General features: G+C 44.2%; 1 protein-coding gene across 1 annotated transcript in view; it reads left to right on the plus strand.

Moving 5' to 3' along the window:
- The window catches only part of snd1 (staphylococcal nuclease and tudor domain containing 1), a 173,945-nt gene that overhangs the window by 123,641 nt on the left and 26,543 nt on the right, over positions 1–23,761 (plus strand). Inside the window, 1 exon segment of the mRNA XM_034579091.1 lies at positions 9,422–9,563. Coding sequence (XP_034434982.1) covers positions 9,422–9,563 — 142 coding nt within the window.

A 23,761-nucleotide genomic window follows, 5' to 3' on the forward strand; every position in this document is an offset into this window, starting at 1 on the left:
TGAGACCGGGGGGGGGGGGACTTCATCTGGCAGATCATACATACAAATGCAAAAATCAGCGGATGGCAAACAAACAGTAATCAAACACGAGTCGAGTGTGTCTGGAGTCCATCTCTACAGCCCTCCACCTCTCCTTGTAGCCTCACCTCATTTTTTATCAAGGTTATCATGATGCACAATCAGACAAAGTGTTTGTCTTGGCCACAACTTAATTATTTTTGCCTCCCTCTTTGCTTCTGCCTCCGTCCACGCCATCGGAAGATTGAGTGTCTGTGTCATGTGCCCTTGCACTTGCAGCTGGTCGCCTTTAATTGCGTGCTGATTCCCCAGCACCGCTTTTGTTGAGCTCTCGACGGCATCTCGCTCGGCTTGATCATCATTTAATGACCACACGTAGGCAAGAAGACAACGACCAGGGACGACGCGTGCGTGTGAACCGTGAGCGACGCCCAGTGCACGCGCTCTCAGCCGCCTTCCGTACCCGGTGAGTGGGGTGGCGCCCGTGAGGATTGCGAAACAGGTGTCGGTTTCTGTGCGCGTGCACGTATTGCCCCCGATTACATATGCGCCCACATGTCTTGTTTCCATGGTAACGCTATGCCCCCGCCCCCTCTCGGTTCACGTGCACATACCAACCACCGATCTGTCAGGTGCAAGTTAATGCTTGTTGCTAATAGTACTTTGTCAGGGGGCCGGCAGACCTGCTCCCACCCCCTACTCCACCACACACACACACGTCTAAGTGGATCAATTTGTGTCAATTTAAAAGTGTAAGAAGTTGCCACCATGATAGCCTCGGGTCGTTTTCAAGCCCTCTACTGTCGTGAATGTCAGTGCGTGTGTATACGGTGGGGGGGGGGGGGGGTCATATTCACCGTGTAAGCCTGGGCTGAGTAGCCTCGCCGCCTGCCTGGTGCCTCTTTGATGGCAGAACATCTGTTGGCTGTGATATGAAGCCAGGGAGTAACTCGACTTTCTCCCCTTCTCCCCGGCTGCTTCGCTTTCTCTCCCGTTTCTGCCGTGAATTCCCCAGCTGCTCGGCTCCCTCCCTTCACCTAAAAAACCCTGTCCCCCGCCACCTGTGCAGTTTTAATGCATAATTTATCTGCTAAGTAACCACATCCAAGAGACTCATCCCTCCATCCGTCTCATGCTCGCCCCCCTCTGCCTCCCCTCGGTGTGGTTTGGCCTCGGACGTAGAAATACACACCTATGTTTTAATATTCTTCTTTAAGCAGATTAGGATTGATTGGGTTCCAGCACCGGAGAGTGGAGCCAAGTGTTGAAATCCGGCGTCCCCACAGCCACAGGCCTGCATCTCCCTTAGCTTAAAAAGCTGTTTGTTTGAATGCAGTAACTCTTGACGCCTGCAGTGTCAACATCAATTTTTATTTTGAATTTTCAGTTATTATTGTATAATATTCAAATACTGGCTTTTTTCATATCAGTCCAAAACTAGTCCAGGTTTTTTTTTAGACCCAGAAACCAAATAACCTCTATTTTGACCTCTCTCCATTGTCAAGTATAGGATTGATTTATAAAATGTATTGATCAACGTATTGGGCCATGGTGACATTGTTAGTTTGTAGTGTTTCATGTGTTGTAGTTCTTTCTCAATGATAGATATTAGTTTGCTGCAGTAAAACTACAAAGAAACATTCTCTTCATGTGTCGTACTTGACATACAGTAGCTCCTAAATTTCATTTGACCTGGTCTTAAAAAAGACTTTAAACTTAACTACTTGCAGACCTGCAGAAACCCACATAAATGCATCAGAAACACTGCATGTGTTTATGAAAAAAGAATTGCCTCTGGAACTCAGGGCCTTCGACGCATTAAACCTTTATATCAAACATGATATATTGGTGTTGTGTGATTTCAGTTTTTACAGCTTGTCACGCAGGCCTGTGTGCAGCTGACATGTTTTGTTACCCTGTCCACATGTGTGGCCTTGCGGGCCCATAAGCGGTCGTATTATATTAGCCCACTGAGGCAGGAACGATGCCGCCCCCACCGCAATGTAGCTCAATCTGGACCAACTCTTCCCAAGGCCACCACCGGGCTTTTGTACACATACATGTGTGCTTTTCCTGGAATGGATGTTTTACGATGCAAGGCTGCCATGCATTATATATCTGAATATGAGGACGACAGGGAAGGAATGACAACGAAGCTTGTCCCCGCATGCGATAAATCATTGTTCCCCCACTGCCACGGCCCCTCTTACTTGGCCCACCATGATAAGGTGAGCCATCGAGGTTAATGTCCCATCAACAACCCCTCTTAACCTTGGAGAAAGGTTTTTTTTTTTTAGGGGGCTGGACATGGGGGGATAATGTCTTTTCTCAATTGTGCCACACTGACACCTCTCACTACACTCACTGACCAATCAAGACCATTTTTTTCCCCACAAGGTTACGCTGTTTGAATTAGAGGTTAAAAAAACGAAGTGGCCGTGAGCCTGTTGTGTCGCCCGCTGTACATTATGATCATCGCACCTCAAATGAACTCTCAAACGGTTGATAAATCAGAGCAGGGGACCCTGATAAGCTCGACTGTCGGCCTGTGTTGTACCTTTATCGGCTCCAAGGATTTACCCGACATCAACCTCTCACATCTGTTATGGCTACTGAGTCGTAATGGCCTGAAAAGACTGAGTTCTCCTACAACTTTTACAACATTTGCTCCCAGGAAACAAACAGGACGAGGGAGAGGTTCTCTTTCGACTCTTTGATTTATGTTTATTGAATTTTCCACAAGGAGAGTCTTCCTGTTTTTGTTGTTGGTTTTGTTAAAGGTGATTTGTCACTGAAACCCCTCATGACATTGACCGTGATAAATGAAATTATGAGCAGTGGCTGGACTAATAAAAAGGTAATTTATCAGCCATTAACTTCTCACCTGTTTATCAACAAAGTCATGTCATTAGAATCAATTATCATTTATGATGACAACAAAATAACAAGCTGCTCCACACGAGTGGCTCTAGTATGAATTATGATTATTATTTCCTGTTTGTTCAATCTACTTTTTTTTTGCTTAAGACTTCTCAGAGTCTTTTGTCCCTGAAGGCAGAACCTCTGCTATGTTTCTTAGTTTGTTTGGCTACAACAAAAGGGTTAAATAACCTACTACCTAAGTAACATGGACACTAATTTTGTTGGTACAATGTCAGACGTAACGCTACCGGGAATTGAACTCCACGTCTCATCTGTGATGTGGCCGAACGCCTTTTAATGAAGCAATTGCCCGTCGTGTTGATCAATCTCCGCCTATAATGGCTTAGTCAATACAGACAACATCATTGAGGAATGGGGAAATCCCACCTTTTTCTGCCACGCCAACCTCTCCCAATTATTAATGTGAGGCCAACGCAGCTTTCTAATGAGCTCCTCCTCACTTTGTATACTGATCAAATTCTTTCCGAGAGCATTTTGTAGGTTACAGGGATAAACTTTAGGGAAATGCTGAGTTGTAAGATGGCACATGCTCCGAGTTTGAGGGTTTGGATTCAGAGGAAGATGATTTCAGGCAGTCTTCAACTTTTACCTGTTGGTTTGTTGGTTGGCTTACGTACAGACTTTTCAAACTATTTTCTTAAAAGTTGGTGTAAGGATAGGACATTGGCCAAGAATGAACCCATTAAGTTTTGGTGTGCATCCGAACTAAGAGGCGAGATGGGGATATGCACTGTGCTGAGTGCCGTTCTAGTTTTGATCTGGATTCTTTGCAGACTCTTCCCTTTGATGCCATCACTTGTTGTGTTGTTGCATGAGTCGAGCTCACCCACCTATCATCCAAACAGAATAAAACCAATCAGACGTAAATGGGGTCCCATTCTATTCTTATGCGTAGCTTTTAAACCTTTTGATGTGAAAAAAAAAAAAAGTGAGCACAGTGAGACTGAAAGAGAAAAATGTGCCCTCAATTGAATTAATGAACCATTCTCTCCAAAGGGGATTCATCAGGGATATAATAGGGGCTAAATTGATTTACAAAGTGCACTCTTATGAATAACATGCTCCTATTGATTTAAATCATTCTCCGAGTGTGATCGGGTAATGAATGAACAATGGAACTATGTAAGTTCCCGTGTTAAAAAAAAAAAAGAGAGAGAGAGAGATACATCTCCATCGAATCGTATCTTGCTCAGTGTCACTCTGGGCCTCGGTTATTTTGCGACACCTGCGTTGTTTCAGAATTGCACAAGTTTGCCACGGGTTGCGAGGGCAGAGCCGCCTTGTCCACTGAGGTGTGTGTGAATCAAAGGGCAGCGACATGTGCCCTCCGCCGCTGTCAAGTGCTCTACATGTGTCAGGGCAGCGCAAAGACGGGTTAATGAGGAATTGTGAAGATTTAGAGCCGCGCTCACGATGTTCTTTTCGAGGAGCACTCCATGCCCAGTGTGTCGTGTTAAAAACAAAAGGCTGTAACGTTCTTAATGTCGTCGAGTAAAAATAAAACACATTTTCTCAAACGGTAGAAAAGTTTTAAGAGTTTGAGTTAATTTAAACCTGGAATTGACGATCGCAGTTGTGGGTGTTTCCTCTATATTTCTCGTAACAGTTAATGGATTAAACCAGAACCATTTATTTTAATTTTCAACCCAATGTTCTTGTAGCCTTCTTAACTGATACATTTTGGCATTTGCCTGCTGAAAAAGTGCACAATTTGTACTTTTGGGTAGCAACTATGATTTTTGTTTCACCATGCACACACACACACACACTGAGGAATTGACACGCTGCCACCTTTAATCAGTGTTCAATCCAGCCCTCACCCTCTCGTTCTGGCTCTATGTGTTGGTTCAGTCATCCATCTGTCTGTGTATTCATCCACCTGTGCTTGCATGTGCGAATCTCCGAATGTTGCACCATCGCTCGGTCTTTGGAGGGATGCTACGCTCTTCATCAAATTAGAAATATTCAGGCAAACCCGCTCAAAGGTAATCAGCATTAACTCTCTGAAGCTGAGATGCACTTAGACGTGAAAGAGCTCCACTTCCATCAGAGAGGTATCTGGTGTGCCCGGGCTTGGAAACCGAGACTCAACAATGTGGCTGTAACCAGGTCTTTCTTCCTCGGGAGCAAGCAAGTTTCAAACCAAATTTAAGAAACCACCCAAGTGGCTAATGTCTTCGAGAGTTTGTCAAAAGGAAAAATAGATTTCAAAACTCTAATCTGCTGAAATGCTATTAACTTTATTAAAAAAAAGAATCCAACGATAAAAAGATTGACTGAAACTGCAAGATTATTGAAGTCGAGCCCGAGAGGAGAATCAGGGTAATAGAAGATTAAGAGAATGAAAGGTAGAGGAGTAGAAAACTGATTTTGTAAAAATGGAAAGAATTAATCCCTTCCACACATGAATTCCTCTTTGTGCCTGTGGGTTCTGATCGTCACCATTTACAGCAATAGACCGATATGCCCCGTCATCACATAACCCAACTGGACTCACTTGTCACCCACTTGGCTGCGAGTGTGTTTTTGTCATTCAGGAGTTGTGAAGGTCAGCCCAACCTGCCATCTCTCGCCGCTTGGCCCCCATTATCAGGAATTGTTGTCCTCTCGGCCCCAGCTTAATGGCCTGCCTCTTTTCCCTTTTTCCCATCTTCCTTTCTTTCTATCCCCCTCTTCTCTGCACCTCTCTCTCTCTCTCTCTCTCTCTCTCTCTCTCTCTCTCTCTCTCTCTCTCGTGCTCTCTCCCATTGTCTCTGGCAGCTTAGTGGCTCTAGCGTCTGGCTGCAGTTGCAGAGCAGCAGCAGAAGCAGCAGTCATATACCTGCATTCAAGTGGAACAAACAGGATGGTTGGCTGCTCACGGAAGGTCATCAGCCCTGGGCACAGACCGTGTGTGTGCGTGCGTGTGTGTGTGTGTCTCTTTCAAAAGAGATGGAACTCTACAGTGTCTCTAATACTCCGAGGCAAAACCAATGTTCATCTTGCTGTAATCACACTGACCGCTGAAGTCTCTTGGCAGCGTTGGCCACAAGTAACCAATATACAATTGAAGATGTGGTTATTTATTCTGGCAACATATTGTTAGTGTGAAATGTGTCTGTGAGTTGTAGCTTTCACTAAGTGATCACCATTAAAAGCCGGTTATTCACCCGAATGAAAAATACTCAACCGATTGTCGTGACAAGTTCTGGAGGGGAGTGTAATGACTCAAGGAATAATTGGGAGATCCAGGATTTTTTATAAGAAAAATCTTAACACAACATACAACGATACAGATTTCCTTTGTTTTCACAAATCACATAACCAGTCAATTACACATTAATCAACAGCCACCATCATAGCAAATATTACTCAGTTCGTGCTGTTTCATTATTTTTTTCTAAAAACATTTTCTTCAACTTTCTTAACTTTTGAAATATTCGTCCCTCTGTGATCCTCCTCATTTGATTTTAATACAAACAGCTGCTGTAGGTTTTCAGGCAGCTGTCTGTTTTCATTTCATTGAAACTGGATATTTTTTAGCTCATATTTGAGAAACTTTGGTGACAGAACAGGTTGCACTGTTGTAATCCAACCAGCTGTCTACACAGGCCGAACTCGTGATGTTCTCACAGTACACATGACAGGACTCACGGCAGATTTGTACATACCTACCATGATCAAAATCTGACTGATCCATACTTATACTCCTGTTTAGACACAGATGGGGCTCTGAAGCTGCTGCTAGCGCTCTGCTAGCTTCTCATGCGTGTAGCTTCAAACAAGCTGCAGTCACTTTCACTGGAAACCCGCCACACAAGATGGCGATGACGCTCGAGGTGCGAAAAACACACACTGGTCGACAACTCGGATGAAACAATAACACTTATGTCGGTTGCCACGGAGAACAAACACACGCAGCACTTCACCACTGCCCTTCCGCTGAGACAGAACTCAGTATGTGAACATGTTGACGGCGAAATGGAGAGACTGCTGGTGCTAATCTGCATCTGCTCGCCTCTCTGACTTTATATTTGCGCAACCTTTTAAATGTGAATATATCACCTGTGTCATGGTGTCGTCAGCGCCTCATCGAGGACTTTCCTCTCTATCTTCGTCTTCTCGCCGTGACACCGCCACTCCACACGGAGTCAGAGGTCAACGGGGAAACCTTGTGGCTGCGCCGTCCAATCTCACCATAATCCCACCTACTTGTTACCGCCCTAACTGTGCGGCGGAGACGGCCACCGGGCTAATGAATGCTGACACTCTAATCTTTGTCATCCCTAATTGGTGCTGCAGGTTTGATTAAAAGCCAAGCCATGTCAGCTCTATTGCAATGTGGAGAGCATGCTTATTACCACACTCTGCGTCTTCCAGCCTTTTGTGACTGTGCATATAGCTGTAGGTACGTGTGTGTGTGTGTGTGTGTGTGCGTGTGCGTGTGCTAATAATGCACATGACTATCTAATGCCGTACAAAAACATGGCGGTTGATCTCGGGGTTTACGAAGCGTGGCTGTGTTTTCAGTCTTCATTAACCTTGCTTGCCCTCAATCCCCCGTATTTCTACCTGCTTTCTTCCCTCCTATTACCTTCTGTTCTCCAGCCTTTTTTTTTTGCAGCGTTTGTGGGATAAATAATTGAATGTAATTGGGTTGTACGACCCTGTCTTTTGTTAGCGGGTGTGGGGGGGGGGGGGGTGCTTATGTCACTTATTTCGTGGGTGATCTTTTCTTTCTTTCTCTGTCACTCACTCACTCACACACACACGATTCCCTCCTGTAAGACTGGAGCTGCTGTACATCAGCACATCAATGAGGTGAAATGATAATCTAATAAGCATGCTGAAGAGCCAGCATATAAAAAAAAAAAGCCTCGGGTATGATTAACTAAGCTTTAAAACTAGCGTAGCTCTGCACATGAGCCAAAGCAGAGGGGGGGGAAAAATGAAAACATTAAAACTAGCTAATCTAATTAGCTCCATGATACCATGCAGTTAAATAATTAGCCAGAACCTAATTGGCTAATACCGCCACACTGTTAAAAAAAATCTGTCTGCCTCTTTCCTTCTCTTTATATAACCTTTAAAAGTAAATACTTCCCAAATAGCCCGGAGAAATGAATGGTAACAAGCTGTGCTGCTGCTGTCGCTGCACACGAATCTGGAGCGCAAGTGAAGCTCACTTGCACTTTTTGACTTTTCAGTTCCCCACCTATCTGTACTCCCCGTCTCCTCCTATACAACATCTCCTTCACTCCCCCTTCTGCAGCGTTTCCTCTGCAGGGAGCTGATTAGCTCGCTTTCATCCTGACCATCGTGTGTTTTTGCCCGTGTTTAACACTGTTACTGTACTTGAAGCTGTAAACATGCCGCCGTATTTAGTCTTAACAACCACGCACTTTCTCGGCCGCAGCCCTTGCTCTCTGTAAACACACACACACACACACACACACACACACACACACACACACACACACACACACACACATACTGACATCAATGCGGTTTGATATGTGGCCCAAGGCAAAGCACTTCCTCCTAATGAGCCTCCTGCCCTCTGTTTCTCCTGGGGAGCCGAAAGAGAACTAACCTTGATGCAGCGTAGAAAGGATGTAACCTGCTCACACACACACACACACACACACACACACACACACACTGCAGTGCTTGTGAGGGACCTCACAGGCTTCACTCTTCCCTAAGCTTGTGACATTTTCACCAGCTCTACACGGCTAATCTCTAATGTAACCCTAACCCAGGGCTGAACCCTGACAAGACTCTATTCTCTAGAGGCGACAATAGCACAGTAACACACATGGACACGAAGGACATGTCAAACTAAAGTCCCGACTTGTCCACAGTTGCATCCAATGGGTCCTGGGTTAGGACGAAGTGTAACCCCTGACCCTGCCCTTAAAATCGTTTCTGTAAAATGTCCAATGTTTTTTATGTTTTAATAGACACTTTTAATTTATTTATGATCATTATTACTTTCAAATCATCAATTTATTGGTTATTATTCATACAGTATCTTCTGTAATAATTTTACCGACATCTGCTGTGATCTGAAGTATCTTTGAGGCGTCAGGGCATCGTAGGGTTTGAGTTTAACCCGAGATAATGACTAGTAAAAGGTTTGTTGTTTCAGTTGAAAACATCATCAAAGCCTGGTTTATCTTATTATTCTGGTTTCCATCATTATTCTGGTTCCCTCATAAATATGACAAATTTTGTTTTAAGTGCAAATTTAATGCATCGCTATTGTTTCTCTTATGAATAGTAAAGTAGAAAAAATAAGTTAAAACATTTAGTGAGTGGACATTTCAAAGACTTCCCCGAGGTCATCATCCCTGTTTATTTCTCAAATTATACAAAGCTGTTCTTTGAATTATAGAAAGATGAATTAAACTGCCTGAATGTAATGCACAGATCTGGTGGCGCTGACCTGTCCCTGTCATCTCTCTCTGTGTGTTTGTAGGTCTGGTCCAACTATGAGGAGAAACCAGTCGAGGAGGTTGTGCACGTGAAAGAGGAGAAGGAACGTGTGGAAAACTACAGACCAGTATTCGTCACCGAGATCGCCGACACCCTGCAGTTCTACGCCCAGGACGTAGAGACAGGTACGCTCAGATAAAAGTTTGACACAAAATACATGACTAGATCAAAAAGTTGCTACAGGGACTATCTCATCATCCCATCCAATCCACTCCACCATGAACAATCCCCTCACAGACATGGGAGTAAGGGCTCTCTTTGCTTCTTACTCCCTTTTCAGCACAAGACCGATTTTATGAATGACAACTATCTCTGATATCCCCCTCCTCCTTTGCTGCAGCATCCCTGCCAGCAGCAGAGACAAAAGAAAGGATGCCCCACATTTTTATTGTTACTACAGAATGACGGGAATAAATCACACCAGCCCCTCGTGTCACCGCTGACACGGGGAGGAAGGGAGAGGAAAGTTTGGAAGATGGGAAAACTAACAATCCCTGGTATTCCCGCATGGCTGCTCCTTCTGACAAGCTCTGTGTGTGTGTGTGTGTGTGTGTGTGTGTGTGCGTGTGAATAACTACTCACATAATACCTCCCTCGTGCTGGGTCCATCTTTCAGGTAGTATGCTTAATGGTCCAGCCTCTGCTGTAACAGAATCAAGTTATGTCTTTGTGTATACATATGTACTGTAGCCATGTTTATTTACGAGGGAGGATGGCCCACAGTGGTTTGTTTGTAATGAAGGTCAGACGGAGGTTATGCTTCAACGACAGTTCACTGGAGAAGCCCCCTTGCTGTTATTACCACCAAAATATAGATAATGAGAAAATAGAATTGTCTTTTTCAGTCCATATATCGGTTGCAATATTTTGGGGCTCCCGGTGTAGACGGCAGAAATCCGAGGCGAGACTCCGTCTTCTGTTCACCGCAGACCGTTAACAGTCCGACAAGTCAGAAGTTCTCTCCACGCAAAACGCGAACAGAGATACTTTTCGTACATGTTCTAGCTCCAGATAATATCTTGTCCCTGTAACAGCTGTCTACACATGAATGCAGATAAAGCCGATAGCTGATGCATTTCGGTCAATGCGTTAAGCCTGACCAGAAGGCTTCTAACCTCGAAACCTTGCCCCCTTCGCCTACAGATTTTACATATTCACATGCAGAATCCGTTTATAGAGATTAACGGGGTAGCGAACATGGTGCAGAGCTGTGGCGTCATGGTCCTGTCAATACACAGGCTCGTTTTTAAAGCACAAAATAAGTATCCAAAACCAAACTTTATGTCTATGTTCAGAGTTATTCCAAAGTAACGTTAGGCCTTCTTGGCTGATTTAATCCGACTGAATTTTTGGAACTTGAACATTCAAATCTTTGCCACCGTGACTCCTTGGATTTTGCGACTAAATCATCCCCTTACGCAACTTGACGTTCGGAAAACAGTCAAACCTGTATTCACAAACCAGTTGGAACAGATCACAGGCCTTCATGCCAATCACTGTCCCTTCATCGCCTGCCAGGTTGTGTGTGGGAGCGGCTCGGGATGCTGAGGCCTCCCTCTCTCCCCGCCGTCTCCCACATCTGGATTCTCTGGCAGTTGACTGTCAGAGGCCATGAAATTGAACTCTTAATTTTCCTCACTGCCGTAATTAATTAATTTGCCTTCATTTAGTGCCAGTTTGAGCCTGGGCATCATTCACATCATAATCACATGAAAATCAAACACAAGAGGGAAAAACACGTGGTTCCAAATTGTTGTTTTTCAACACCCCTACTGTTTCTGCAGACTTAGTAACAACTATGTACTAATCGTCTTGTTGCCTTGAGCTGTAGAGTAAACATCTAAGGCCCTCACACCACCTCCAGCTTCACTCCCCTGCAGGTCGGGAGTCATGTTGAGGTTGTGTGCGATGTTTTTTTATCACTGATCAAAATCACATGTCACTGGGAAAGAGGCTGAAACGTAGAGTAATTGGTGCGTGTTAACCTGCAGCGAGAGTTAATTCCTTCAGCATCACCAGCCGTCAGCAGGGAAAATGTACAGGCTAAATGAAGAGTGGACCTTTTTTTGCCCTGTGTGATGGAATATATGAGTCTGGGAAACGCGTCGTGCTCGAGCTACACTGCAAAGAGCAAATCAGAAATATTTTTTATTGATTTTGAACACTTTTCTCATAAATTCCTCAGCTCTATTAGGGACGTGGGGAAACCGCAAAATGCGAAGCAATTACAACTTTTTCTAAGTAGCAGCCTGAGTGTTGCATTTTTAAAAAATGTACACAAGCTGCACTTTTCCTATATTGCTGCTTTAAGTTCATTTTGACAGGAGAGCTGTGAGCTATTTCATTTTTTTTTTTTTTTTTAGATGATCCAGCAATGCTTTTTATTTATTTATTTATTTCTCCATTTAATTGGCCCTGTGTTCTTGCAGCAAGAGGCTTATGTGCTAGTTTTAAAAAAAAAAGTGTTATTCTCAGCAGGGAGGCACAACCTGACCAGTCCTGCCCCCCCCCCCCCCCCGCCTCGCTCCCCTCATATATCTCTCTATCACGTTGTTTACACTTCCCCACCTTCCTCCCTTCATCTCTCTCTCTCACTTCTTTTTTTTTTTTTTTCTCCTATGGTCTCTTTCATTTTCGCTGACGCTCCCTCAGAGCTACATTAAGTCATACCAGCCCCTTGAAGAGCACATCAAAGTGTGAGGACCAGTAAAATCATACAAGCTGAGTGCTTTGCAATATTATTACATGTTCCACGCTTTCTTCCACCCCCTTACCCGTCCCCCGCCTCTCTCTTACCTTTTCCCTCAAATTCTGAAGTGAAGTCATTCTTATAATAAGATGAGCTCGGGCGCAGAGGCCGACTTTCATAAATATTCTTGGGATTGCAACTGATGATAACTGATTCAAAATGCTGAACTATGGCACTTAATAGAGCAAGTCCCCTAAATTTCAATCGGGCAGCAATTAAACTGCACACACACATAGATATCAGTCCCCTAAATATACCCAGTTTGACATTATACAATAACAATTTTACTATAAGTAGTACTGCCTCTTTGATATCAAAATTCAGAATATTTGTCAAATGTGTAGCTTTTATTTAGCCTGTAAGGTTAAATGAACAGTTACCCTCTTCTAAAAGTTATCACAGAGTTGGATCAACACCTTCCCTTCGACCCACATTATAGCCCGAGTGTGACAGTTTCTACCTCCGCACCGTCCTCCTCCTTCTCCTCTCCTGTCGCAGTATTTCCCAGCTCACATCAGAGACAAAATTCACTCTGTGTTTTTTGGCCGCCACTGCCGGCGCTCCATTTGCCAGATGGAGCAAACGCTTTCATCGAGCACTCCTTGACCATCCTTGAGGTATAGCACATTAATGACATGGAGTGCAGGTACAGTAACCCCCCCCCCTTTCCTGGTCTCTGTCTCGTCTGATGTTCAGTTTGGAAGCCAGGAAACAAGCCTCAGTGAAAGATACTTGGAACAATAGAATAACGCCACAGCTTTGCTTTTGACATCATAATGATGATAGGTGCGAGTCCATTTACTTAACTGTGGTAATCGCCAGCTTTTATTGTGGGTGTGAAGCTAATCATGAAAGGTAGCTGTATTTAGAGAAAGAAAATGAAATACAGCAGCGGCTGGCAGGAGAAAGACTCATTTTCCCGTCTGCCGTTAAGCTCCCATTTGTTTCAGCCGTTCCTCCAATAAGATAAGATGAACTTTATTGATTCCGCATAGGAAAATTAAAGTGTCACAGCAGCGAGACAAAGAGAAATATTCCAGGTTGCTGGATAATACTGGCAATAAGAAGTATGAGTTAAGAAAGTGCTTGGAGAGAGGGCTGCTTTTTTGAATGATGAAGAGGAGCAAGAGGAATGAAAATGGAGAGCGAGTGAGGAACGGTCTATGAGAGATGGGGTCAGGTGTCTGTAGATGGCACCGACGCAAAATAACCTCAATTGACAAGAGCTTATAAAGCCTGATGCAGATGGCAGCAGATATTTCAGTGTGGTAATAATAAGCGATCTAGACACATCCATTAAGTCGCCAATATGTTACTGTAGAAGAAGGAAGAGGACGATGGAGGAAGAGAGAATCATAAAAAATACTACTTTTACAGTCATTAATATTGAGATGCATTTCCCAAACCATCAACCTTGTGGCGGTCTGACAGAGTGGGATGTATTTATTTATTTCTTGTGGTCTGCTGAGGGCAGCGGTGATTGAAAAGTAGCTGTCGTGACGCTTTTGATGAACGCACGTTTCCCCCGTGTAACTTTTCCCGCTCTGATCTTCTGAAGTTACTATTATACATTATAGAGAAAACGCCGTTTGTAATATCTTTTATTCTCCGGGGGTCTAAAAGCACTCTGTACTTTACCCCTTTTAATTATTCACATTTAATTACTCTTAAGTGTGTTATATATATATATATATATATATATATATATTTTTTTTTTTTTTCGTATATGGATATCTTTACACCAGCTTGATAAGTGATTAATTCCACATTAGGAATGTTTTTTTCACTGAGAAGCTTGAGGGATTGCGCTCTTTAATCCTCAGTTTATTTGAAGGGTCTTTATCTGTTGCTCTATGCGTTTATCTCTCATTGTCTCCCCCCCCCCCCACCCCCCCCCCCCCCCCCCCCCACCCCCCCCACCACCACCACCACCACCACCACCACCACCACCACACACACACACACACACACACACACACACACACTATCTCTCTCACTGTCCTTCGTACCGCTGTTTCTCTTTCCTCTCCCTATTTTCCCTCTTTGTGTTGTGTTGCTCCCTCTCTCTCCGGAGGCTATATGTAATTACTGTCAGAGGGGGACCTGTGTAGATCTGTGTGACCTTGGACACTCAGAGACAGAGGCCGTTCCTAGCACGGGGGTGCGGAGGTGACTCTGCTGTACACCGTTGTTGCTTTGCCACTGTGGTCGTGAGTAGACGTAATTAAAAACTCTCTAAATATAGCCCTGTAGACTTGATGGGTGTGTAGCCATAATTGCTGGAACCTGAGTATTGGATGCTCTGCAGCTTTTTAATTTTTGAAAGACATATCTTAGAGCGGTATTAGTTTATCTTAAAACTCATAAACTGTGCCTCAATTTCACAGGCTCTCATAGTTTAGGGGAGTTTTGAATAAAGTTTGAGGTATGAAACAACTCGAGACGTTGACGAGAGACAGTTGAGATGGCTCGGGGAATTTAATTAAGTTGGAGGTTTATTGGGCACGCCCAAGCAGCAGGAGGAGGCCCTGGGGTGGACACAGAAGTCGATGGAGGGACTCCATATTCCATCCTGCGTGGGAATGCCTCGGGATCCCCCATGTAGAGTTAGGAACTGTGGGTAGAGGGACGTCTGGAAATACCCTACTTGGCCAGCAACTTGACCTAATCTCGGATAGATGGATGGACGGATGGATGGGTAGATAAACTGTGTATTGTGGATGTGTTCTGGAGGGTTGAGCCAGTGGATAATCTCCAATGGCTGACAGTCATCACGATGTTGAGCCCAGGATTATGCCCCAGTCGAGGTAAATGCAGCTTTTCCTCAAGATTCCACCTACATTCCATGGTCTTCCTCAACAGATGACCTTTTGCTGTGTCCTGGGAACAGCCCAGTGGTCATCATGTGACCAAGTATGGAAATGGGCTTTCTCTATGGCTTACTGCTCTTCATCTTCTTAGGAAGACCATGACATGGAGTTGAAACCCTTTGAAAAAGCTCGTAGGTGGACTAATACAATGCAACCGTGTCCTCTTCACAGAAGAAATAAAATTATTGTATATATTGCGGCAGGGAAAGTATAGTACTAGAATTAGCACAGCAGACAGCATTCGACTGGGTGTTTTTCATATGCTCACCATGTTTGTTCTGTTTGTGTGATCATTATCGCACAATGTTTGTGGTACACAGATTAAAATCCTGTCCATGATGAGTAAGTTACAAAAAGTCACGCTCAAACGTGTAAGGTCTAGCCTGTATGGGGAACCCTTGTTTATAGATTGTACCACTGGGCAACTTTCCTACAGGGTTTTAATTATCTTTGTTGTTGTTTTTTCCTTACTAGTCGCCTCCCGCAGATTTGGACGTTACCCAAATGTCACCTCCGTGAGACTGGATAGCCAGACCAGGCCCAGCTCGCCCGACAAACACATTCTCTGCTCTATCCCACCCCAGGCCTCAGTTGCGGCGCAGTTGGTGGTACATCCTGTCTAGTGCTTGTTTCCTGGCTCCCACACAAACTCATAATGAGTGAAGTCCCCCCCCCCCCAACCAGGTGCCACTCCGTCCGCATTATTCACACTTCTACCTTTTACACACAGCAGCTGTTCATCACCTAATGATGCTGGACCCGGCGAGGCAGGCAGCGAGGCAGGCAGGGGAGCTGTTCTCGCTCTGGCTCGACTTCAAACCAGGGCCCTTTTGAAACTGAATTCCATTATTATGAAATGTTACGTTTCAATCTTATTTTGTCAAGAGCTTGTTTAGGTCCCGCAGCTTGAGAATTTCCATATTGGTTTATTTAGTTGTTCGCTCTCCGAGCAGGTTTTCTCTTTAATTTAGTCTCTTCCCAAACCACGTCTTATTCCAGGATGGCTTCCCGACAGTGATCTCACAGCATCACTTGACACTGTCTCTGTTTTCTCTGCTTGAGTACCACTGATACTGAGGGTTAAAACAACATGAGAACTGCTGTAGTACTTCATATTGATCAGGGTGAGTGGCCCCCCCTAATTTAATGTTGTGTCAAGGCAGCCGAGCAATGATTACTTTATACCACGGAGCTCAATAGAAAACACAGGTTCACATTTAGAAATGGTTTTCACAAGGCTTCCTGCACGACCATTTTATTTCTGTCCCCTAATTTTCAGTGAGAAATCTTTCGGTGGCGCTTTGGGCTTCAAGCCAAAGTCGTTGAGATGATTGACTCCTACAGCTATTCGTCTATTTTTTCTTTTAAAAAAGTATTCCTTGTGAATCGTGCAAGTTCTTCATTTAGCAGACTAATTCAAACAATGAAGAACTAATTGTACAGAGAAACAGTTTCTAGAGAAACGACATAGGAAAATCCACCAAAGTGCGAAATGTGACAATTGAATTAATGATTTTTGTTGAATAGTTTAATAGCCTCCTCAACTTTTGGGATTTAATTGCTGCACTGTTCTCCCAATACGGATGCAATTATATTCAGGCTCAAGCAGAAAGTTTTAATTTCAGATTCCGCCTACATAAAATGTGTTGCTGTCTAAACAATCAGAAGTCTCACAAGGCCTGAAAGAAAGAAGTTATTGTTTCTGTGAAATCTTCCCCCCGACATCGAGGACCATGTATCTTTGTTCATCTGCCTTTTATGTGTCATGTTTAATTCAGCTGAAGTGAGTGCGAGGCCTTGTTGTGGTGCCATTCGACCTCATACCTGCAGTGAACAAAGTAAACCAAGCAGGTGAATGAAAGTTGCAGTAGCAGCTGAGGCGGCTGTTTTTTTTTTTTTTTTTTACTCTCGCTGCTCCTTGCCACTGCAGCAGATGCAATATTTAGAGGTCAGACCCTGCCCGGATGAAGTCCCCCCCGTCCCCAAACATTCATAATTAAATGAGATACGCAACTTAGCTTCTAAAAGGTCAGCTCACCTGTCGGTTTGAGGCGCGCTGCTTTTGCTTTTCAGGTGGAAAAATAAGCATCTTCGTGCTCGTTCTTCACCGTCTTAGCGAGCGCGATTCGCACTAATGGCAGCTCCTGGCTCTATTGCCAGAGAGCTGAATGGCTGAATGACACTTTTCACAGTGGTGAGCCACTTACAGGCCCAAATGGGGTTCCTCTTCAAAATTGGCCAGGACCCACCCCCACACCCATTTCCCACCCCTGTCCAATTCCCCCCTGCTCCTCTTCTCCAAATACAGGGCCATCTTATGAGTATATTTGGACTCCTCACAATCAAAACGGGGCATTAGCTGCAGTCAATGAGGCTCGACAGGTGGCAGAGAGAGGAACGGGAGAGGCTGATGCAAAAAAAAAAGGCGAGCCACAGATGCTGCCTCTGTTCAGATATTTCACTGATGACTTTTCCAATTACAGAAACAGTAATTTGCCGTAAAAGGCTCCAGACTGCCGGGAAGGGTAGAATGGAACAGGGTAATTGGTGGTGGTGGGGGGGGGGCATCACATGAGATATAATCCATATCACTCTCCAGTGGGAGTGGAGCAGCATTAGTCAAGCAGGGGGATCATTTGTTTTTATAGCGGCCTCCCTCAACGCTCTGCAGATGCTGACACCACTTTAAACATCGCTCAGGAAGGGGGAGTAAATGGCCTCTCTCTCGTCGTAGCTCCCTCCTTGTCACACTGTGTCTTCAGTAAGTGTACAAACAATCCCTGGGTGAGCGCCGCTTCTTTGTTGACCAACCACTGGGGGCATTAGACTCTTGACAGCTCTATGTGTTTGCCCACACGCACACGAGTTCAGTCCTCCCCCGACCAGAACACACATTGTGCTGAGCCGGTGGATTTTGTTGTTTGTCGGTTTGCGGCCTTTTAGCTTTTGAAGTGTTGCTCGCACGTCCCGAATCCCGGCTTCTCCTCTACCCGCGAGGATAAAGCCCGTCCAGAGCTCATGCATATTTAACACTCCGAACTAACAGGTGAGCTAAAGCACAAAGCCCTGTACGGCGACAGTGTTTGAGCTGTTGGCCTCAAAGCAAAGGTTCTGCTGTATTTCTCAGGCTACATCTCGACTACTGCATCACTGTTCCTGTCAACACGACTCTGGAGCTTTTAGGCTCCCAAAACGGAGAAGTTTGGAAACACTGCTGGTCCTGGTTGAGTTTGAAACCTCTGAGGCTGCGTTGTCTTATGGACATGCAGAAACAAAGACGTTTTTCAAACAATCATAGTCACCTACATTTGCTTCCTTATTAGTTACGACTCGACTAATCTTTTTTGAGGGCAAACGTTTTTTAACTATAAAACATTGCTGTTCTTCGTTGGTAGTGTTTGCAGTAGATAATCACACGCCCAGTATATGTGAATGGTTGCCTGATATATACATTATCAGGCATGTTAGCATGGACACAGACTAATCCTCGTAATAGTTTTAGTTTCAGTTTGACTTCGTCTCACTCGCTCTCCCTTTTTTCCATTGGTGAATTCTAGTCGATTTATAGCCAGGTTTACGTTTCTGGATCGTCTCCAGCTGCTTGTTTCCCCAGCAGGTGTCCTTTTCATGGATGCTCTCGGCTTTGTCTCCTAATTCCTTCATTCTTATAAGCCAGGAAATTAGAACACTCTCATAAGCAACCATTGCTCTCTTGGCCTCTGCCTCTGCCATATTGCGATTATTTACCCTTCTGTGGTTTAATAGCTCTGGTAAACAGCTTAATAGAATTCAGTACGGACTCGGGATGTGTGGGTACATTTTTGTCCCCCCTCCCCTTGTCTGGATTTTACCGTGTGCCACAGTATCATCAAATATGATCATAACCAACCTGTAAAGCTGTTGTCGGTCTCCTTTTCTCTTTTGTTTCCTTGTTTTTAAGCCTTATCGTTCCCTCACTCCGCACCGGGCATTCACAATGTAATTATATATGATTTACAAACAGCTGTAGCCGTAATGGCGTATAAACAGATTATGGAACAAGGGAGGGGAAAAAAAGACGGGAGAAATACGGAGATGAGGACGAGAGAGAAACCGGCCAGCATCAGACACACTCAGTGGTTTGGATCTTTTTTCTTTCTTTTTTTTTTTGGCTCTGCCCGCAACACAAAATGAGCTCTCACGCTCGACAGGGTTTAGCCCTTCCACATGCAGATATTTAGTTGTCTTTTAGCCAACATTAAATGGGAATCTGCCTCTGTAATGCAGTGTGTCCTGGCTGCATTTTGCCTCCTAATGTGACTGCTGCTCACATTCACTCAGAATTTCACTGGGCTGCTGCACATGCATAAGAGTTTGCTCAATTGACCCCCACAGGGCCTGGATTTTCTCTCTCTGCATGTAAAACCCATTTCAGTTTCCCTCCACGCTGATTGCAGTCGGAGCCGTTCCTGTTATTGTGGTCATTTATGTCCCTTTCCTTGTGCATACTGGCTCTTCCTGTAAATGTATGTGTTATGATAAGCGCATTTACACTATATTACGTCTGTGTGATATTGCCAAAATCTCATACCCAGATATTGTTACTTGTTATGCATACGTTCTCTCGACTGTGTGAATTGGGGCCATTGCTTTGCAGATGTAAGTTGTGATGGCAGCTGTTCCCTCCTTTCCATTTTCATGGGTTCTTCTCGCCATATGTTACATCTGTGGTTTGTTTTAAGCACTCGACTATACGCTCATCCACAGACTCTGATTCTGATGTAGGTGGTAAAAGAGGTTTATTGTGTGGAATTTGGAAAGCCTGGTCTTCTGGTTTGTTTCAGACTTTATCATAAACCAAACATGTCCGTGTGACAAAAGGTCTTTCGGATACAACCTCCTTTTTTTGTTTCAGATGGTTAAAGACTTTTTTCCTGTTTGGAATCATCCAATTCTGAGCCATCTTCGTTGACCACCGATGAATAGAAATGTTATCGAAAGATGTTTTGATGGCTGAATGATGTTGTGGTGAATTAACTGCATGACCCTGAGCTGTCCTCGAATATTTCTACAACAAAGATTCTTAGTTCAACTTCCATGCGAACAAACCAAAAAGCCTTGAGGTACAATAGAAACATCTCAGTATTAAATCCTTTGGGAGGGAGCAGGGAACAAGTCTGGATCACGTGAAGTCATCTCAAGATCATTCTCTTCCTGAGAAAGGGAATTGTCTCAAGATGCGTCTTATCCCAGGGACATGGACAGGATGGCAACTCCTAACACGAAACATAATCTCAAACATTCTTGCAGAGGCCTCACGACATCACTTTGGTCAGGCTCAGTACGCGTCTCACACAGTATTAAAAGATGTAATAGTCTCAAATTCCCTGACAGCCATGTTTGCGTTGCCTTTTTCCTGCCTGCATCCGTTCCGCGTGGTAGAGCACAAAGTGCCGTCCAAAAGACGAAGAATATTTCTGTAAAGACTGAGAGAATGTGAAATGACAGATGTCGTCGCATCGCACAGAGCTACACCGCACAGATAATGGAATAGCACTCACGCACGCAGAAGGATGATGTGTTCCTGATAAATTCATAACCTCAAACTCCAGTTTGTCCCGCTCAGCAAATCAGAACTCGAAATCCCAGCAGAGAATAATGACAATGGATGAAGCCCACTATGCCCACTAAATCAAACACGCACATTGTAAAATGCTGTATCCACATATTGATTTGTACAGTACAGTCTTTTTTCTTTCTATTATTTCACAAAAGCCAGAGTTGACATCCGTCTGTGCAAAGGCTCCGGTTTATTTTCAAGAGTGTAACTGGCCCTGACTTGGAACTAATTCAAGTGAATCTATGGGTCACAGCTTGTTAAGATTGCTGATCCATAACACTGCACTCTCACTGCCCTTTGACTTCATAACCCAACCAGAGCCTATACAGTCCAGAGGCTATAGAGAAAACGCTTATAGTAGAACATACAGTGTCTCAGTACCAGGGAAAGAAAGAAAGTTTATTCACTTATGGACTATAAATAGCCCATTAGTGGATTATTTAGTACACTGCTCATCATAGCTTCTCTTAAGATGTCGCAGTGTGGATGTGTATATGTGACTTTATGTTTCTTGAGCTGGTCTCCATAAAGATCCATCCATATACTCTCCATGTGTCTATAATGGGGGAAACAAATAATAACCATGTGGGCTTGGTTAGTTTTGTCTTTGGTTCTTTACCTCACACCTACGGTCAATTTAGAATCTCCACTTAAGCTAACCCCGGTCTGCATGTCTTTGGACCCTCCTGGAGAAAACCCACACAGAAACCTCAACCACGACTTAAACTAGGAACCTTCTTCTACCAGGCAACAGTGATAACCGCTTTCCCCCCCCCATACCACCTCTGCACAAAGATGCTCATCTAACATCCATCAATCCTGTACAGTGCAGTGATCAATGTCTTCTTCCAGGAGGAAAACGCAGCAAATCTGAGGTGCTTGGGAAACAAATTGTACAATATGTGTGCGAAGCAGTTTAATCACTGATACGAAATGTGAATAGAAAATACAGAGGTTGACTTGAATGGCGTCGGTGGCTCTTCGGGATGATTTAGAGTGATGCATGTGAGCAGCACAAGCGGTAACGGGACCTTCCGAAGGGAAAAAAAAAGCCTGATTTGTATTTACGACTGCACTGTAGGTGTAATTCAAAGCCAGCAAGCGTGATGGCGACGGAACGCATTTAGGCAACCCATCCGATCTGACAGCGAGGAATTGGCTGTCAAACGTATGACACACGGAGACATGGCAGTCATATCATCTCACCATCAGCGAATCAGGACACTGCTCAGGATGTGGCATGTGAGAATATTTCCTCCCCATTTTAATGTATCGCACAGCTGCATCTACATACCATCACTCAGGCCGGCTTTTACCATTCCCATGAATAACGCATTGTTAATTAGGCTCCACTAAGAGGCCCCATCCATTAGTTAGAGTATTAGTATTAGAGTATATACTGTATATAGCAGGTAGAAGCCCCTTTTAAAGGTTGCGTGCCATTTATTTCGGTTCTTGCTGGACCCACAGCGGAACATGGGAAGAGATATAAATATATGTCTTGTGTAAATGTACACGCATAAATATACACTGGTGCACTTGAAGAGGGAGGGAAGACGCACACTAACCTTTTTTAATTAGATTAATAAATCAAGGAAAGTGGCCGGCTGCAGCCCCAACGCAACCGTGGCAAAAGCTGGGGCGCTATGATGTCACCACACCACCTCTGAGGGCGTGCGTGTGTGTTTGTGTTTATGAGATGCAGGCAATTCATCCGACAATGTTTTTCCAAAAACTGCTTTCTCTACAAAATGCTGAGGATGTGTCTGTTTGGTGCGTGTGTGTGTGTTTATACTCCTATTCCCCACACTGCATTCATCAGCAGTTGGTGAAGCAGTAGGTGGCCAATGAGGTGTTTGGACACCCCCCCCCCGCCCCTCCCCCCTCCCCTCCTGCCCTGACCCCCTCCACAATCAAACTGAGCTCCCAGTTTTCCCTCCACACTTTTTTCCCCCACTCTTAGTTTGACATCACGCTAATGAAGATTTCCCGCACACGGCTGGTTGGCAGCTGCCTGGCTGTCTCAGCACAGACAACCCTGGGAAAACAAGCTCATTATTTATATGTCTTTGTATTATATTTACCAGCATAAATAATATAAGGCGTTAATGACGACTTATAGCAGCAGTGCAGGGGTAAGGTGTGTGTGCTGCCTTCCCTCAAGCTGTTTCACAGTAACGTGTAAAGTAAGCAGAAGTCGTATTACACACAGACTGTGTCCGTGTGCACATGAAATCAACAGAATGTGTTTACCTGAGCTGTGATAAAAACACAAGTCCACATCAGTAAAGAGCCTTTTTCTTCTATCTTGTTTTAAGCTTTCTTTAAGAACTCTGGAAATTGTCCTGAAAATTTGCGACTGGGCAGAGCAGCAGGAGTTAGGACATTCATGACGTAAATTCTGTTGAGAGGCACAGTTTGTTCTTATCACCAAAAGACCTCGAATCTCGGTGTCTTCAAGTTGACGTTTTTTGTCAGCATCTACTACACGTATGACATCTTTTTTTCTTCATGACATATTTGTATTTTTGCAGATTCGTGTCCATCACGTGTTTGAAAATGACATCGACGCGCACTTGCAGGCTGTGAATTTTTTCATTTTCCTGCTGTATTGTCACATGGTCCCACTTTTTTTCTGAAAATGTTCTGAAAATTTCTCTGCAGCAGCTGAGTCAGACATTTGCATTCCCAGGTACAGCCCCTCCAGAATATTTCAGGAAAATATCCAGACTTCAACACATGCCTTAAAGCGGCTTTAGAGATTTGATAGAATATATTCTGCCGTGTGGGAAGGACACAGCGTTGTCTTAATGTTTGCACATGTTCAAATTTCATTTTCAATTTCAAAGTTCTCTGTTAAGCTTTTGAAACCAACTCACTCTTTGGTTAAGTTGGACCCTGGATCTTATTTCATTTAGTTTTTTTTAAACTTTTTCTATTATTACCTATTTTAAGATCTTTTACAAAGGAAAACAGTATCGGGAGGATCCTGGCCTTCATGCCTGCAAACACCCTTTAGCAGCTGAATCGATGTAAAATAGGCTTGGAATGTGCAGCCATTGAATTTCATTTGGGCCATTTTACTAAATCAGCCGCTTTGATTGA

Source organism: Hippoglossus hippoglossus, chromosome 23 (assembly GCF_009819705.1).
Source record: "Hippoglossus hippoglossus isolate fHipHip1 chromosome 23, fHipHip1.pri, whole genome shotgun sequence".
In the NCBI taxonomy this organism is placed as follows: domain Eukaryota; kingdom Metazoa; phylum Chordata; class Actinopteri; order Pleuronectiformes; family Pleuronectidae; genus Hippoglossus; species Hippoglossus hippoglossus.